The sequence below is a fragment of the Heloderma suspectum genome, chromosome 5 (assembly GCF_057233095.1).
Source record: "Heloderma suspectum isolate Gila_16-S chromosome 5, 16-S_ref, whole genome shotgun sequence".
In the NCBI taxonomy this organism is placed as follows: Eukaryota; Metazoa; Chordata; class Lepidosauria; order Squamata; family Helodermatidae; genus Heloderma; species Heloderma suspectum.
The window spans coordinates 170,628,890-170,646,543 of record NC_139462.1 but is presented as its reverse complement, the minus strand read 5'-3'; the positions used below and the strand labels follow the sequence as shown (position 1 = coordinate 170,646,543).

At 43.7% G+C, this 17,654-nt stretch overlaps 2 protein-coding genes across 8 annotated transcripts in view; one reads left to right on the top strand and one right to left on the bottom strand.

Annotated features, from left to right (window-relative positions):
* The window catches only part of NGLY1 (N-glycanase 1), a 49,692-nt gene extending 43,774 nt beyond the window's left edge, over positions 1–5,918 (bottom strand). For all 3 annotated transcript variants that reach the window (XM_084858299.1, XM_084858301.1, XM_084858302.1), the window contains exon 1: positions 5,240–5,918. In XM_084858299.1, the coding sequence (XP_084714425.1) occupies positions 5,240–5,367 (128 nt within the window). In that variant the 5' untranslated portion in view covers positions 5,368–5,918. The remainder of the gene's footprint in view (positions 1–5,239) is intronic.
* On the top strand, positions 4,801–16,817 carry OXSM (3-oxoacyl-ACP synthase, mitochondrial). Of its 5 annotated transcripts, XM_084858307.1 has the most exons (4): positions 5,180–5,260; positions 12,325–13,335; positions 14,929–15,361; positions 15,447–16,812. In XM_084858307.1, exons 2-3 carry the CDS (start codon positions 12,350–12,352, stop codon positions 15,329–15,331), a joined length of 1,389 nt encoding a protein of 462 aa, XP_084714433.1. In that variant the 5' UTR covers positions 5,180–5,260; positions 12,325–12,349; the 3' UTR covers positions 15,332–15,361; positions 15,447–16,812. The 5 variants fall into 5 exon arrangements, with proteins under 5 accessions (XP_084714432.1, XP_084714431.1, XP_084714433.1 ...); XM_084858306.1 differs by lacking the exon at positions 5,180–5,260 and adding an exon at positions 4,801–4,905 and having other exon boundaries at positions 14,929–16,816; XM_084858305.1 differs by having other exon boundaries at positions 5,170–5,260; positions 14,929–16,817.
* Positions 16,818–17,654: the final 837 nt, after the last annotated feature.

The following is a 17,654-nucleotide window of genomic DNA, read 5'->3' as shown; positions in this document are numbered from 1 at the left end:
ATACATACTTGCGCATATTACTATTCACTCTGGGTTGTACACCAGCTGCTACTCTATCTGGAGCAGTCAGACCTGGCCTCAATTACCCATGCACTGGTTACCTCTAAAAAGGAATAATGCAATGTGTTTTATGTAGGGCTGCCTCTGAAGCGACAGCTGGTACAAAATGCAGCCATCGAGATGCTGGTGGAGGTCAAGAAGTCTGAAAACATAACTCTGACTTAGCAGCAACTGTACTGTGAGGAAGCTTCCAAGCCTAATTCAAAGTGCTGGTTTTAATCTTTAAAGCCCTAAACAGCTTGGGAGCAGGTTATTTGAAGGAATGCCTTCACCCATACAATCCTGCCCATACACTAAGATCTACACAGAGATCCTTCTCGAGTACCTGCTGTTAAAATCCATTAGGCTGGCATGAATAAGAGATAGGGCCTTCTTGGTGGTTCCCCCAAAACCGTGGAACATCCTTCCTATAGACTTATGCCTTGCTACATCTGAACAAGTGTTCAGGCCAGTTCTGAAGCCCTTCCTCTTCAGTGCTACCATTGAGATCATAATGAGCGAATGTGGCTATTGTGTCTTTGAATCTTCCATTCCTCCTGTTTATAAGTCACTTTCTGAGGTGCAGCCCTAAAAAGCAACTAAAACACACACACACCATCATCTTCATATTTTGAAATCAGTCCCAGGCAGCTGCAGTCTTGAACGGAGGACTAGTGGAGCTGCTTAGCCCTTTCTTCTCTAGCTCCCCCCCCCCCATCATGTCCTCTCTCAGTTGCTGTTCCACTACACAGGAAAAGACACTCATAACTGTATTTTTTCCTTGTGGGGTGCAGGAATAGTTGGGGAAAAGGACTTTCAGTGAGAAAATGGCTGGAAGACAAAAGGTTAAGCAGCCCATCTCACCTCCACATTCCCCACTCAAGACTACAATAGTTGGTTGGCCATTTCTGGGTGTGTGAGTCTTCGACTTCTCAGATTATTCAGGTGGTGACCAGAGAAAAAAGTATTCTCAGTTATAGTGCACTGTGCGTGAAATGCCCTCTCTCAGAGAGGTGCACCTGGCTCTAAATTTGATGCCCTTTTGTAATCCGATGAAGTCGTCTTTGTTTGTGCCTAGACCTTCCAGCATCTAACCTAGTTGGCTTTAAGCCAGCCTACCTCTGGTTGGGGAAGATGAGACTTGTAGTCCAACACATCTAGAGGGCACCAGGCTTGCTTAAACCAATAACAAAGGATTCCTACTTCTGCCAATCTCTCCCCTCCCTGCTCTAAGGATTCCATGTGATCATTCACACTTCCCCTTTGAACTGTCTGTTGCTGGGCTCAGAAAAAGAGTGATAACCATTTCCGGAACCAGATGTCTTTGTCACACAGGGATGCCTAAACAAATATTTCCTGGGCTTAGGGAAGTTCATTATTTGCACTCCAGAAAACCCCTCAACAAGAAGCAATTTAATGTACTTAAAGTACTGGTGCCAATAACCCATCACTATGCAAGGCTTTAACCTGATGATTTCTTATTAATACTTGACAATAATCTAATCAATACATATGGGGCTAACAGTGCAATCCTAGTTTTTTTTAAAAAAAAATTCCTGGATTTAGGAAAATAGAAATTACTTTATATTGACCTGGTTCGCACGACATGACAACCCACAGTGACCAGGTTTGGACAATCAGCAGGGGAAACAACGCAGCACTGGTTGTTTCCCCTGCCCCTATGCGTGCCGGTCATGCAACTGGGATTACCCTAATTATCTGTGCTGTGGGTTGCCACGTTGTCCAAACCCAGCCTGTGGCGTGGGTGTAGTGAATTTTCATCCAACCTACAACCCCTGCTGCAAGGCATGGGTTGTAGGATGGGTGAAAACTCACTACACCTGTGCTGTGCACCAGGTTCACACAACACAGCAACCAGCGGTGTGGCACAGGTAATTAGGGTGATCCTGGTTGCACGACCGGCACGCACAGAGGAAACAACAGTCACTGTATTGTTTCCCCCACTGATCATCTGAACAACCTCAGTGTGTTGTCAGCCTTGTTTGTTTCAGGATGCCTTGTTATGACATCTGAACTTGGCGTGGTCTCCTCAGCGTGGTTTGTTATCTACTCACAAGCCATGGCTTGCTGTGGGGTTGTTCAAAGGTGGCTTGTTTTCCAAGTAGCTTGTTGTAACGTGTGAACCCGGCATGATGGCTTTGTGTGTGGCTTCTTGGAAAGAGTACAGAGCTGCCTGGCAAGAGTGGCAAAAAACCCGGTCACTCCTCGTGTCCTTGTTAATGTTATCCCCTCTGTATTACATCTTGAAATTATACTAGTCAATTTACTCCTTCACTTCATCACCTCTCTTGCCAGCGACACCTTTTTTTATTTTCACCTTCAAGAGATTTCTAACATTATTTTTTCCTTACCTTTGCGGAGATTTGTGCATATTTAACTCACTTTTTTTAAACTTTCAGGGAGATTTGTGCAAATTTGCTAGAGCGCTGTAACTATTGCACTCATTAGTGGAGTAAGCTGCTAAGGTTGTGCCACAAAGGCCCATGGGATACATGCCAGGAGCAGGCAAGAGGACTAAGGGGGAAACAAGCTATGGCAAGCCACATAGCGCCTTGTTGTCTGTTGTGAGTAATGTGGCAATGTGTAGCAAGTGAACACCAACCCACTATAGCTTATTTTCAGGGTGGCTTATCATGACATATGAATTGGCCCACTGAGTCAGACCACTGGTTCATCTAGCCTTGTATTGTCAACACTGACTGGCAGCAGCTCTCTAGAGTTTCAGGCAGGATTTTTTCCAGCCCTACCTGGAGATGCTGGGGATCGAACCTGGGACCCTCTGCATGCAAAGCATATGTTCTACCACTGCGCTATGGCCCCTTCCTAAATTAAATGGCTGCCCAATAACACATGTTCCCTGGGTGGTTTAAGCAAAAAATAAAATAAAGTAAAATATTAAAATACAACATAATAATAAAAACATTAAATGCAACATAAATCTTTCTTCTCTGGGGGAGAAAAAAGAAAATAATTTAGCAGCTCATACATATCTCCTTAGTAGTGTGTCCCATGGAGCTCAACATGGCTTAGTCCTAGGGCAGTGTGTATCGGATTGTTAACCTAGGTGGACATAGGTTAAATTAAAAGAACATCACCAGCCACCATTCATGTCTCCAGTTCCACGTAGTTATCCTCGCTCAGCAATTTCAGTGAGGTGTCTGACAGGTATCAATGGAAGAATATAAAAGCCAGAACTGCCATTTTATAAATAACACTGATGTAACCTTCCCTCCATCCCCCCACCCCCAAAAGCAGTGAGGTATATAAGAGCCACTCAAGAATAATATTTAGCAGTGAGAATCAAGACCTTTGGAAGATTAAGGCCGTAATCCTATGCATGTTTAGACAAAACAAAGTCCTATAACTCCCAGCATGCCCCAACCACCCATGCTGGCTGGGGCATGCTGGGGGCGGTAGGACTTTGTTCTGTCTAAACATGTATAGGATTGCACCCTAAAATGTGATTAACCCTACCCAACCAAAACTAACTTGAACTATAAAAACCAACCTGGAACACCATTCTTTAAGACATCCAAACTAATCAAATTCACATACCATATAGGATTAAATCATGCGACCGATGCACTGAGCCACAAAGCCTCAAAAACAATGAACAAAACTGGCCAACCATATTAAGACGAAGTGGGAATGATGCAGCGAACCACCAACCTTAAAAAAGAATTCACATTCTGATGCTCATTCCAAGAAGCTAACAATTTCCATCTTATTATTTCAAGTTCATCAATCTGGTTCTTTGGAAGACCTTTGAACCAGGTGTTCTGGGATCTTTTAGAATAAATTGTCGACAGCTTGGAAGATAGAGTGTGTTCCCATTTAGTACTCTGGGACTTGTCAATTTTGCTGTTTAATATGCCCCAGAACCAGGTGTTATAGGCAGAGTTCTCAGTCAATAGTTTACTGTAGAGCAAGGGTGAGCAATCTCAAGCCCAGGGGCCAGAGCCTGCCTTCTGGGGTTCCCCATATGGCCACACCCCTTCCCTCTGCTCCACCTCCCTCTTCCCACGGGCCATGATTCTATTGGTAGTTTCCTGGTTTTTGTGCAGTTTTTCCCCACTCTGAAAGGTTGAAATGCCTCTCCTAAGGCTTAGTTACTGGCAGTAAGAGTCTAAGCTACAATATGTTGGTATTTTTTGTATTTTGGGCCCCACCCACCACAGAAATGCAATCCGTGAGAACTTCTCTGAAATTGAATTCAGCCCTTAGGCTGAAAAGAGGTTCAACGCCTCTGCTGTAGAACAAGCACTAGCGGGTGGGTGGCTAGCTACGTTATTCCAATCTAGTCCTATGCATGACAATTTTATGGTTTGGATACCTCAGCAGTGTGTACCCCAGACTGGATTCTCAAGCATCTTCAACACATCCTACTATTTTGGATTATTATTATTTTTGTAACGCAACGATTTTATTTCTAAAATCAACTGTTGGCAGTTGTGGCCTTTTCTTTCCCATTCTGACACCCTCCCACCGGAGGGGCTTCATTTGTGAGAAGGATAGCACTGCAACTCCAACCATACCAGGAGCTCATACTCTCTGGCCGGAAAGCCCCATAACAAATGCTGCTCTTCAGCGAAGAAGGATCTGCACTCTGCATATGTTCTCATCTTCATGATCAACCTGACCAATCTCTAAGTTGCATGTGGTGTGGCAGCACTGACGCTCAGAACAGGTTCCAGGGAGGAGTCTTGCCTCAAATTACGCTATGCCAAGCATGTTGTAGATGAGATGATCTGTCACAGCGACAGAAGAGACGCGAATGCCTCACAGTCTAACCGAGCCACTGCGATGCAGCTTCATATTACGCTGAGGGAATGGATAACCACACTGGTAAGGCCATAACAGTACTCCATGCAATGCAGGAGTTTTAAGAAACTGCCGTGCACCACTGGCCGGCAGGTGGGAGTGATCTGGTTGCAGATGACCAAGCACAAGCTGGGCAACTGCTACTCGTTACCATCTGCGACCTTTATACAGTCACAACGTCCCCTCCCTCAGCTCTGTACCTGCCCGCCCGCGGCACTCCAAGCAGCCCTCACAACCGTGATCCAGAAGCTTTTATATCCCAAGGCGAGCCCCCTCCCGACTGCCTCCGCGACGAGACAGGCGCAAAACGTCTCAACCTAGCGAGACGTTGTTTGTGGGGCCCGTCCGTCCCTCTCACCTGATGATATTATCCGCATAGGTAAGCAGCAACCGGGAGGCCTCTAAAAACGTTTCTGTGGGATTCTGGCAGAGCTCGCTCACTGCTCGCGAGTTCGCCGGTGCGGAGGGTCCCACCGCGGCTGCCATCCTTCTGTAGCGGTGTTTGCCCACCCGGGTGTCCTTGCCAGTGAGCAAGAAACTTCTACTTCGTCGTGCGCCCGCCCGCACTTAATTCTGGATAAAGCTGACTCAAGCAGCGACTCCAGAAAAGTGGGGCGAGCGGGCGGAATTCCCCCTCCCTCTCTGCCTTTCAGAAAGTTCTATGGTGGCTCAAGAAAGGGGTGGCGGAGACGCAGTTGTGACAGGAACACTCCATTTTTCTGCGGGTTGTGAGCATGCGCGGTAGCGAGAGTGCCACCCCTGGCATCAGGATACACTCTCCGAACCCGAAATGTCAGGAAGCGGCTTCTGAGGGCCAAAATGGACATTACTTCAAATCACTGTCTAGCAGCTATGTCTGTCTTCCTCTCCCCTCCCCTTTCTTTTACTCTAGAATAGGGGCAGGTCTTAAAGGACGTATATAGAGTGGGTCTTAAACAGCCCCACGCCAGGGTCCCAGTCCGGATGGGGGCCCCTGTCTGTTCTGACCCTGGGCAGTTTTTCTTTTCACCTCAAATGCAAGTGATCAAGCTGTAGATAACCCCTTGAGGGTTAGAAAGTAACCATACACTTAACATTTGTGATGTGATCATATGTACTCTAAGGAAGGTGAGTGAGTAGTTCCTCAGAGTAGAATGAAAAAGAAGTGCTTCTGTTGTATCAAGTGGCTAGCACATTTCACCACAGAATTGTACAGCCTTTAACGTCAAAATGCACGCTTTCCTACATACCTGGTAATTGCAATTATGTTTCTTACAGTACGCATTTAGAAAATGCTAATTGGTGTCATACAAATCTAGTTACCCCAACAGTATTCTTTTCAAAGTTCAGAACTCCCTATATCCAGCTGAATATGGCAATGATGACAAAGGCTGCAGTCCTAGGCATGCTCATCCTAAATCAACTTCCATTGAACTCTGGGAGTTACTTTCCAAAAAACCTGAATAGAATCAAGCTTCATATTCCATTGAAAGGCTTGTTGCTGTTTGTGGAACTTGTGGCATGATCCTATGCATGTTTACTCAGCAGTAAATCCCACTGTATTCAATGGGGCTTTCTCCCTAATAAATGCATTTAAGATTGCAGCCTTAGGCTGATTCCTGATGGAAGGGTTCTAAAGCTAATAATCAGAAGGTGTTGGGCAGCTATTCAGTCCTTTCTTCCTTAATGGATTTTCCATGGTAAGAAAAAATACCTGGATAATAACATTGTCTGGAAACACCCACACCCCCATCCCCCCATAACATTCTGTGAATAAGGCAAGGTGTTGTTGTTCAGCCGTTAAGTCATGTCCGACTCTTCGTGACCCCATGGACCATAGCACGCCAGGCCTTCCTGTCCTCTCTCCCGAAGTGTGCTCAAGTTCATATTCATTGCATCGGTGATGCTATCTAGCCATCTCATCCTCTGCTGTCCCTTTCTCCTTTTGCCTTCAATCTTTCCCAGCATCAGGGTCTTTTCCAGGGAGTTTTCTCTTCGCATTAGGTGGCCAAAATATTTGAGCTTCAGCTTCAGGATCTGCCCTTCCAATGAGCACTCAGGGTTGATTTCCTTTAGGATGGACTGATTTGACCTCCTTGCTGTCCAGGGGACTCGTAAGAGTCTTCTACAGCACCACAGTTCAAAAGCATCAATTCTTCGGCGCTCAGCCTTCCTTATAGTCCAGCTCTCACAGCCATACGTTACTACTGGGAAAACCATAGTTTTGATTAGACGGACCTTTGTCGGCAAGGTGATGTCTCTGCTTCTTACTATGCTGTCTAGGTTTGCCATAGCTTTCCTCCTCAGGAGCAAGCGTCTTTTAATTTCATGGCTACAGTCACCATCTGCAGTGATCTTGGAGCCCAAGAAAATAAAATCTGTCACTGCTTCCATTTCTTCCCCTTCTATATGCCAGGAAGTGATGGGGCCAGATACCATGATCTTCCTTTTTTTAATGTTGAGTTTCAAACCAGCTTTTGCGCTCTCCACTTTCACCCTCAACAAGAGGCTCTTTAGATCTTCTTAATTTCTGCCATAGGGTGGTATCATCTGCATATCTGAGGTTGTTGATAATTCTCCCTGCAATCTTAATTCCGACCTGTGATTCCTCCAACCCGGCATTTCTCATGATGTACTCTGCATATAAGTTAAATAAGCAGGGCGACAATATGCAGCCTTGTCGTACTCCTTTCCCAATTTGGAACCAATCGGTTGTTCCATGTCTGGTTCTTACTGTTGCTTCTTGGCCCTCATACAGGTTTCTCAGGAGACAGATAAGGTGGTCTGGTACTCCCTTCACTTTCAGAATTTGCCACAGTTTGTTGTGATCCACACAAAGGCTTTGGCGTAGTCAATGAAGCAGAAATAGACGTTTTTCTGGAATTCTCGCTTTCTCCATGATCCAGCGAAAGTTGGCGATTTGATCTCTAGTTCCTCTGCCTCTTCGAAACCCAGCTTGTACTTCCGGTAGTTCTCGGTTCACATACTGCTGAAGCCTTGCTTGTAGGATTTTGAGCATCACCTTGCTGGCATGTGAAATGAGCGCAATTGTACGGTAGTTTGAACACTCTTTGGCGTTGCTCTTCTTTGGAATTGGAATGTAAACTGATCTTTTCCAGTCTTGTGGCCACTGTTGAGTGTTCCAAATTTGTTGGCATATTGAGTGCAGCACTTTAACAGCATAATGTTTTAAGATTTTAAATAGCTCAGCTGGAAGACTGTCATCTCTGCTAGCTTTGTTGTTAGTAATGCTTCCTAAGGCCCACTTGACTTCACTCTCGAGGATGTCCAGCTCAAGTTCAGTGACCACACTGTCATGGTTATCAGGGACATTAAGATCTTTCCTGTATAGTTCTTCTGTGTATTCTTGCCACCTCTTCTTAATTTCATCTGCTTCTGTTAGGTCCCTGCCTTCTTTGTCCTTTATCATACCTGTCTTTGCACAAAACGTTCCCTTGAGATCTCCAATTTTGTTGAAGAGATCTCTAGTCTTTCCGATTCTATTGTTTTCCTTGATTTCTTTGCACAGTTCATTTAAGAAGGCCTTCTTGTCTCTCCTCGCAATTCTCGGGAACTCTGCATTCAGTTGGATATATCTTCCCCTTTCTCCCTTGCTTTTCGCTTCCCTTCTTTCCTCAGCTACTTGTAAAGCCTCATCAGACAGCCACTTGGCTTTCTTGCATTTCTTTTTCTTTGGGATGGATTTCGTTGCTGCCTCCTGAACAATGTTACGGACCTCCGTCCATAGTTCCTCAGGCACTCTGTCTATCAGGTCTAATCCCTGAAATCTATTCCTCACCTCCACTATATATTCATAAGAGATATGATTTAGGTCATACCTGAATGATTTAGTGGTTTTCCCTACGTTCTTCAATTTAAGCTGAAATTTTGCAACAAGAAGCTCATGATCTGAGCCACAGTCAGCTCCAGGTCTTGTTTTGACTGACTGTATAGAGCTTCTCCATCTTTGGCTGCAAAGGACATAATCAATCTGATTTCGATATTGACCATCTGGTGATGTCCATGTGTAGAGTCGCCTCTTGTGCTGTTGGAAAAGAGTGTTTGCTGTGATTAGCGTGTTCTCTTGGCAAAATTCTATTAGCCTTTGTCCTGCTTCATTTTGTACACCAAGGCCATGCTTGCCTGTTATCCCGGTGATTTCTTGACTTCCTACTTTAGCATTCCAATCCCCTATGATGAAAAGGACATCTTTTTTTGGTGTTAGTTCTAGAAGGTGTTGTAGGTCTTCATAGAACCGATCAACCTCAGCTTCTTCGGCATCAGTGGTTGGGGCATAGACTTGAATTACTGTGATGTTGAATGGTTTGCCTTGGATTCGTACTGAGATCATTCTATCATTTTTGAGTTTGTACCCCAGTACTGCTTTTCCCACCCTTTTATTGACTTTGAGCGCGACTCCATTTCTTCAAAGGGATTCTTGCCCACAGTAGTAGATAGGATGGTCACCTGAATTAAATTCGCCCATGCCTGTCCATTTTAGTTCGCTGATTCCCAAGATGTCGATGTTCAATCTTGCCATCTCATGTTTGACCACCTCCAGCTTACCTTGATTCATTGACTTTACATTCCAGGTTCCTAAACAATATTGTTCTTTACAGCGTCGGATTTTCTTTTCACCACCAGACACATCCACAGCTGAGTGTCCTTTCGGCTTTGGCCCAGCCGCTTCACTCTTTCTGGCGCTACTTGGAAATTCCCTCTGCTGTTCCCCAGTAGTATATTGGACACCTTCCGACCTGAGGGGCTCATCTTCCGGTGTCATATCTTGTAGCCTTGTGATACGTTCCATGGGGTTTTCTTGGCAAGAATACTGGAGTGGGTTGCCATTTCCTTCTCTAGTGGACCACATTTTGTCAGAGCTCTCCGCCATGACCTGTCTGTCTTAGGTGGCCCTGCACGGCATAGCTTATGGCTTCACTGAGTTACGCAAGCCCCTTCGCCACAACAAGGCAGTGATCCATGGAGGGGAAGGCAAGGTGATTGCACCTTAAAAGTTTTCAGTCTAAGCATGCATAGGATTTCATCCTTAGTCACAATTATGTTTTGCTGAATTGGGGCCAAAATCTTGCTAGTTGTTATCAAAACACGAAAGCTGATGTTTTTTGTGATAAAGTTATAGTAGAAGGGTTTATATTAGTATTTATTTATTACATTTATTTATTACATTTCTGTACTGCCCAATAGCTGAAGCTCTCTGGGCAGTTCACAGAACACATGCATGTATTTCTTACACACCAGCAAATGGCATAAAATCTTTTGCTTTCTCATTGTTTCATTTATGGATATGTAGTTTCTTCCCTTCTCCCACCTCTTTCTCTCACTAATAGGGCTAAACTCCCATTCCCCCCCCCCACATTTCTCTTCATCCCCTTACATATTTGTATGTCTTTGGAAACTTTTTGTCTAAGTAAGGACAACATATACTGGGATCCAAACAATCACACCCCTAGTTCCACATGCCAAGAGGTGGCTTTGGACTTCTGTTTCTCAGACGGTAGCACCGCACAACACATGACAAACTATTATTGAAGCTCAAGGGCTCTTGAAAAACAGTTTGGGATATTGCACAGGAGTCTGCTGTTCAAGTTAGGGGGTGGATCAACCCCCCCCCCGGGGGGGGGATTCCTGAGCCCTTGGATGCCCCTAAACTGATTCTGGGCTGTTGCCAGAGAAAAGAAAGGAAGGGAGACAGAGGGAAGAGATGTATGAACTGGTTTGTCTAAGCTTCAAACTAGAGTACAAACCACCTAGGCCAACTGAGTTGCTTATCCTTTAGCTCGTTACTGTACCAGCTCCCTTAAGTATTTGCCTAAAAGGTGTCCCCAACCAGTCGTGTCCGACTCTAGGGTGCGGTGCTCATCCCTGTTTCTAAGCTGAAGAGCCAGTGCTGTCCGAAGACGCTTCCGTGGTCATGTGGCCGGCATGACTGAACACCGAGGTGCACGGAAAGCTGTCACCTTTCCCGCCGAGGCGGTACCTATTTATCTACTTGCAATTTCTTGCTTTCAAACTGCTAGGTTGGCAGAAGCTGGGACTGAAGACGGGAGCTCACTCCGTCACGCAGCACTCGGGTCTTGAACTGCTGTCCTGCCGACCTTCCAGTCTGCAGTTCAGCGTCTTAACCACTAAGCCACCGCGGCCCTTATTTGCCTAGTATTTGCCTAGTGTTCTATAAATGAGATCATGGTAGAAAACTATGACATTATGAGTTATTGTAGCGAAGGGAAATCTCAATTCAAACTCTTTGCAACTCCTGCAAAAGCCCAGCTTTCATCTGATTTTAACCCCATCTCCCCAGGCCACATCAGTATTCTGGTCCAGGTGATGACTTCACTAGAACAGGAAATTGTGGTCCAAAAAGGGGTCACAGTCATCAGAGTCATGTGATACAAAGGCCAAGTCAGACCAGGTAAAGCAGCTCCAAGTTCCAGTAAAGCAAAGTTAGTCTAACCAGGCAAGGCATTCAGGAGGAACAACCTCATTTGACACTGGAACAAGTTTTGAATGCTTCTTCAGCAGCAGGTAATGCCAGACTGACCCTTAAATAGTGCGGCAGCTCATTCTGGGTGATTAGTCCTGCCCACAGTGGGAGAAGCCTCTTTAGTTAAAAGAGTCTTGCCTGTTCAACAGCAGTTAACTCCTAGAGTGTTGGGGAGACTGTGGTTTCACTGGAGCTTCCAGGCTGGAGTCCTCAGAGTCAGAGGGCAGCAGTGCCATCTCAGGCAGGAGAGGTTCTGGTAGAATGGGCTCCTTGTGTGCCACAGCTTCTGGGGAAGTGGAAACTTCTGATGCCAGCTCTAAGGGCATTTTCCTCTCACCCCATGACTCGCCCTTCAGCTCCATAGCCTGATCCCCCAAGGAGTTCCCTAAGGTCATAAGAGTCAGCCACCTGGCACCATCTAGTTCCACCTCTAGAAAGTTTCCAGGGAAAGTAGCCTAATATTGGATGGACCTTTCTACAATATGTGAATTGGAACGTGCTGTGTGTATTTTAATTTTTGTGTATAGACACATTCATGATTTGGGTGTAGCTCAAGGGCCAAATTCAGGGATATTTATATATTAGAATAACGTAACAGTATGGACACCAGTGTACAAAAGGGTTCTCCACCTCTGGAATCAAATTGCAACTAGGAATTACTTAACTGGAAAACAAGTATGAATTAGGATCTTTTTTAAAAGTTAAATTTACAGTACGCTGTTTTTCTCTATGTTGGATTCCATTAAGGCCTAATACATTTGGGGGGTTATTTTAGGAAACATATAATGTTTGTTTTGTTTTCTCAAATGCTAGAAATAGATCAACCCAGCCACATGGCTGCCTGTTTACCCAGGTGTCTTAAGTAGAGAGTATTATTTCTGTTGTGAATTTATATTGTACCTGTCTCGTAGGTGAAAGCTCTTACATAATAATCATTCATTGCTTTTTTTTTTTACTTACAGGAATGCATTTCAGATTACTGCAGCCATGCTTCTCCAGTGCTCAAGAGATTTATTAAAAATGGCAGGCCTCAATCTTCAAAATTCCCAAGTACATCAGCATTTGAGAACCATTATAAAGTGTATGAGCACTGGTGCAGCTCCTCATGGCCGAAGGAGAGTCGTTGTCACAGGTATAGGATTAGTGTCTCCTCTTGGCATTGGAACCCAACTAGTGTGGAACAGACTTCTCCAGGGAAATTGTGGGGTTGTTGCTCTTGAAGGGGAGGAATATTCCACTGTTCCATGTAAAGTGGCTGCTTGTGTACCAAAGGGAGTTGGTGAAGGCCAGTTTCATGGCGAAAGCTTTGTGTCAAAATCAGAGAGCAAAGCCATGTCTTCTGCCACCATCATGGCCATAGGTGCTGCTGATCTGGCATTAAAAGACTCTGGCTGGTATCCGCAATCTGACCTGGATCATTTAAAGGCTGGCGTGGCAATAGGCATGGGAATGGTTCCGCTGGAAGATATTTCTGATATGGCCTTGATGTTCAAAACGAAGGGTTACAACAAAGTCAGTCCATTCTTTGTTCCAAAGATCTTGATCAATATGGCGGCAGGTCACATTAGTATCAAATATCAGTTGAAAGGACCCAATCATGCTGTATCAACTGCTTGTACTACAGGAGCGCATGCTGTTGGAGACTCCTTTCGATTTGTAGCGTATGGTGATGCAGATGTGATGCTGGCTGGAGGAACGGAAGCTTGCATTAGCCCCTTGTCTCTAGCTGGGTTCGCTAGAGCTCGGGCTTTGAGTACTAGCTTTAACTCAAGCCCCAAACTAGCTTGCCGGCCATTCCATTCTCTGAGAGAAGGATTTGTCATGGGAGAAGGTGCCGCAGTTTTGGTTTTGGAAGAATATGATCATGCTGTACGGAGAGAAGCTAAACTGTATGCAGAAATTTTAGGCTATGGACTCTCAGGCGATGCTTGCCACATAACAGCACCTAATCCAAATGGAGATGGCGCCTTCAGGTAAAAACTATGAATGTGTAAATAATTACGTTATTTTCTAGATTGCTAATACATCCATAAATTATAATTCTATAATGTTTTATTTTAATATTTGTTTTAAGTCTCCCGCTCGATCGGGAAATGGCAGTGCGTTCCAGATTTTGTGACATGTTAGTTTATAGAGCAATTTAAGATCTATGTTAGTGGTTCTCCTTTGGGTGTCCCCCCATTAGAGATTAGGTGGGTGATGACTGGGGAGAAGGCCTTTTCACTGGTGGCATTGTTTAGATGGTGGAGTATGTTAGAAGCATGTCTTGCTTCTAACACACTCCAGGAAGACTAAATACAGTTAACTTTCCAAAGTTGATATATAGGATACTATTTTATAGTAGAAAAGCAATATATACACGTTTTAAAGCAGCAAATATAACATTTTTTAAAAAGGGATTAGGAGTGGGGGATCCATAAAGTTCAGGCTGGTTAGCTTAATGTCTATTTTGTGTAAATTGGTGGGACACATTATTAAAGATAAAATTATCAAGCATATAGAAGAACAAGTCTTGCTGAAGAAGAATCAGCATGCCTTCTGCAAAGGTCAGTCCTGTTTCACTAAGCTCTTAGACTTGTTTAACAGTGTCAACAAGAATGTGGATAGGAGTGATACAGTACACACTGTGTACCTCATCTTTCAAAAAGGTCTTGACAAAGTCCCTTACCAAAGGGTCCTGCATTGACTTAGCAGTCATGGAATAAGAGGATGGTCCTGTTATGGATCAGTAACTGCTTAAAGAACAGAAAGCAGAAAGTAGGGATAAATGGTAAATTTTCCCAATGGAGGGATGTAAGAAGTGGGGTTCTCCAAGAATCTGTATTGGGCGACGTGTGAAGGCTTGAGGAAAAAAAACTGGAAAAAATCAGTGGGAAACCTCCCCCTCCCTCTGAAATAGACAAATTTTCCAAAAATCCTTGGGAAAAAAGCTTACTGAGATTAATCATGGAGAAATAACGATCTTTCATTCTAACCTGCCTTGAGGATGTTGTGAGAATAAATGAGATAATAATTGTGAAGCACTTTGTATCTGTGAAGTGTTATAGAAATGATTAATAATATTGTAGAAAAACTAATATCCCTTACCTATTTTAATATAATTTACCCATCAAGAAAAGAACTGTGTGTACCTGTATTAATTAGATATGCTTGTTCAGTTTCAAAGATACATGCCTGCAATGCAGAGAACTATTTGTTGAAATATTCTTTCAGTTTAAAGGCTGCAAGTAACACAGCAGAACGTTCAAGATAATTAATGTCTTCAGTTCATTAGGACTGAGTTTTTTTCACTTCAACATTAGCTTGGTAATAGATTCTATGGAATATTTCAATTAACATGACTAACATGCAAGACAAATGCATTTTTTCTTCCCTTAAAAATGTAACCTAAGGACTCTTGATTCTTATTAATTTGCATCTTGTGAAGTAAAATGCACTATACAGAATGTATGGATCATGCTAGTATTTTGGCTTTAATGTTTAGCCGCTTTCATTCACAATGTATGGACTTAATTGTAACCTTCATCAGGGAAGAAAACTTTCATCTCTTTCTTTTTCACCCTTAGATGCATGTCTGCAGCAATGAAAGATTCTGGAATTTGCCCTGAAGATGTAACATACATCAACGCTCATGCCACCTCCACTCCACTAGGAGATGCTGCAGAGAATCAAGCTATTAAAGGACTCTTTAAAGAACACGCATATTCTCTTGCCGTTTCCTCAACAAAGGGAGCAACAGGTCATCTCTTGGGTGCTGCAGGAGCTATTGAGGCAGCTTTTACTGCTTTGGCTTGTTACCATGGAGTTTTGCCACCTACACTAAATCTGGATCAGACAGAGCCACCGTTTGACCTCAACTATGTTCCACTAGTACCCCAAGAATGGAGAAGTGAAAAACACCGTATTGCTCTCAGTAATTCTTTTGGCTTTGGTGGAACTAATGCAACACTGTGTTTTGCTAATATTTAGCTTCACGGTCTGTATGCAAGTACTCTAAGGGTGCAATCCTATCCATGCTGGCTGGGGAATGCTGGGAGTTGTAGGCCCTTTTTCTGTCTAAACATGTATAGAATTGCACCCTAAGTTGACCTATTAATGGCCAGAAAAACTTATATCAATGCAAACCTCTGTGTCTATTTTTTTTCATTCATTCCCATTAGTGTTCCTGATTTTTGCAAGTGGTGGGTTGTTCTTGGGAAAGTTGTGCTTTAAAATTAATTCAAGATGCTGAATTCCCAAATGCTCTTTATTCCACTGGATCAATATTTTACTCCACAGAGCCATTTGCCCAATGAAATTGAGTCTGAACCAGAGAATTGATCTCTAACAGTGTAACATAACTTTTTGTACACTTGGCCTATGCCCACGCTACATTAGGCAAGTATACCCCCAAATGTCTTTAACCAGCACAGTTGTTGTGTCCCACTGTCCATGTAAATTGTAATTTAGGATGTACAAGCCTCCTACTCTCCCAGAGTGACCTCCTATCAAGCACAGTCATTTCTGTCCTTCACTGTTCACCTCTCCCTTTCATATGTGCTATGAAGCGGGTTCAGCTGAGGAGGGACCAATGGTCCATGGGCACTCTTCATTCTTGGCCTCCCTTTCCACTATAGTCTGGTCTCCAGCTCCATTCACCACTGTCCGTTGCTGCCTTCAAAAGCCCTGGATGGAGTGGTTGTTTCTCAAAACAAGTAAGGACCTCTGAACAATTGAAATCAGAATTTTAAATGCTTTCATTTTCAAAGTATCAAAGTTTGGAACACTCTACAATCTTATGTAGTTCAACAGACTGGTATGAAATGTATTTACCACTCTAATGTTGTCAGCAATGGTAAAAGAATGAGATATACTTTCTCAACAAATATGAGCTGGAAAAAGCTGTAGTAGGAGCATGTATTTCAACCAGTCTGAGTTAGTGTGTCTAAACTGAAAATGATGCTTACCTAAAAGCCATGTTCACAACATCAAAGAAATACATGTAAGTCATAAGCTTTTGAAGAAAACACCTTCATTGAAAGCAACATAATACTCAAATATATTAATAATTGAAATTTTCAATTGCAAGAGTTTTTCTGACACATATTTTCTCTTTTCTAATCATCTTTCAAATGTTGGTGACAGTCCAGTGAAATCATTGGTTTTTGCAGTCAAGTAATGCATCTGTGGTTAGGCAGTGGGGTCAGATATTGGGCTAATATGTTGTTGCCTGGAATCAAAACCCTAAAATGTTCCTTCTGTTGAGTGAAAGATATGAAAGTGTAGCAAGTAAATTCTAAGTGCACATCCAAACAGTTACTTTCTGAGTCAGGAGGGTTCCTGTGTGGATAGTGTCGTTACACAGTTTAGTCACTAGGTGGCACTGTTCTTGTACTGGGATGTATCTGAGGAGAGTCACGAGTTTACTGTTGTTCTGCCATGTTTAACAGAGACAATAAAGTTCCTGCCAGATTGGTGTGTCGTCTAAGCCTTCTTTGACAGTTCCCATACAAGGGTAAGCACATCCTCCCCCCCGCCCCACTGTACTCAGTGCATTCAGTAGAGCTTCTGCCTAACTCTTGCAAAACCTGAACATTGTCAGATTTGGGTGTGAATTTGCCAAAATCTGGAGGGGGGTCCTATTGGTTTGAGGAAAGGGTCCCTCACTGCCTGGAGGTTTTCTAGGTGCAAGCATTCATCAATGTTATTAGCATGTGCCAGTGCTAATGCTTAAAGCAGGGGAGCAAAACTTGCGGGCCCCAGATATTTTGACCCACAACTCCCACCAACCCTAGCCAGCAGTGAAGGATGATGGGAGTTCTAGGCCAACACATGAAGGGCCAGAAGTTGCTCACCCTAACTTAAAGGTTTTTGTGAAGGTTTTGGAACTCCCGGCTCCTGTTGTCCACATAGACAAACTGGAAGTTCTCACCTGTACCAACACCAAGCTAATTACAAGATGTGGCTTCCCTTAATTTGATCTCTTGTGGTGCTTTTGAGACATAGGCCCTGCTGAATGTCACCTATGGCCTTCAGGTCTATAGAACAGCTAGACACAGGATGGATTCAGAAGAAGAGCTAAGATGATGAAGTTAATGGAAGGTGGGTGATATTTTTCTGAGATCTAACAGACAGACAATCAACTTGCAGCTGATTACCTCCTAGAATCACTTTAAATGTGGGGTGTGCAAATTCCAAAAGCGGAAGGTTTTTAGAAAGGGAAGGCTTTTTTTTTTAATTATTAGAAGTGATTCTTAAGTTTCCAGTAAAAACCAAAAACAAAACAAAAACCCAGTGAGGGAGACTGGGCATA

Coding starts and splice junctions, on each gene's coding strand:
- OXSM (XM_084858305.1), top strand. CDS start 12,350: ATGCTTCTCCAGTGCTCAAGAGATTTATTAAAAATGGCAGGCCTCAAT. Junction 13,336..14,928: donor AATGGAGATGGCGCCTTCAG/GTAAAAACTATG, acceptor TTTCACCCTTAG/ATGCATGTCTGCAGCAATGA.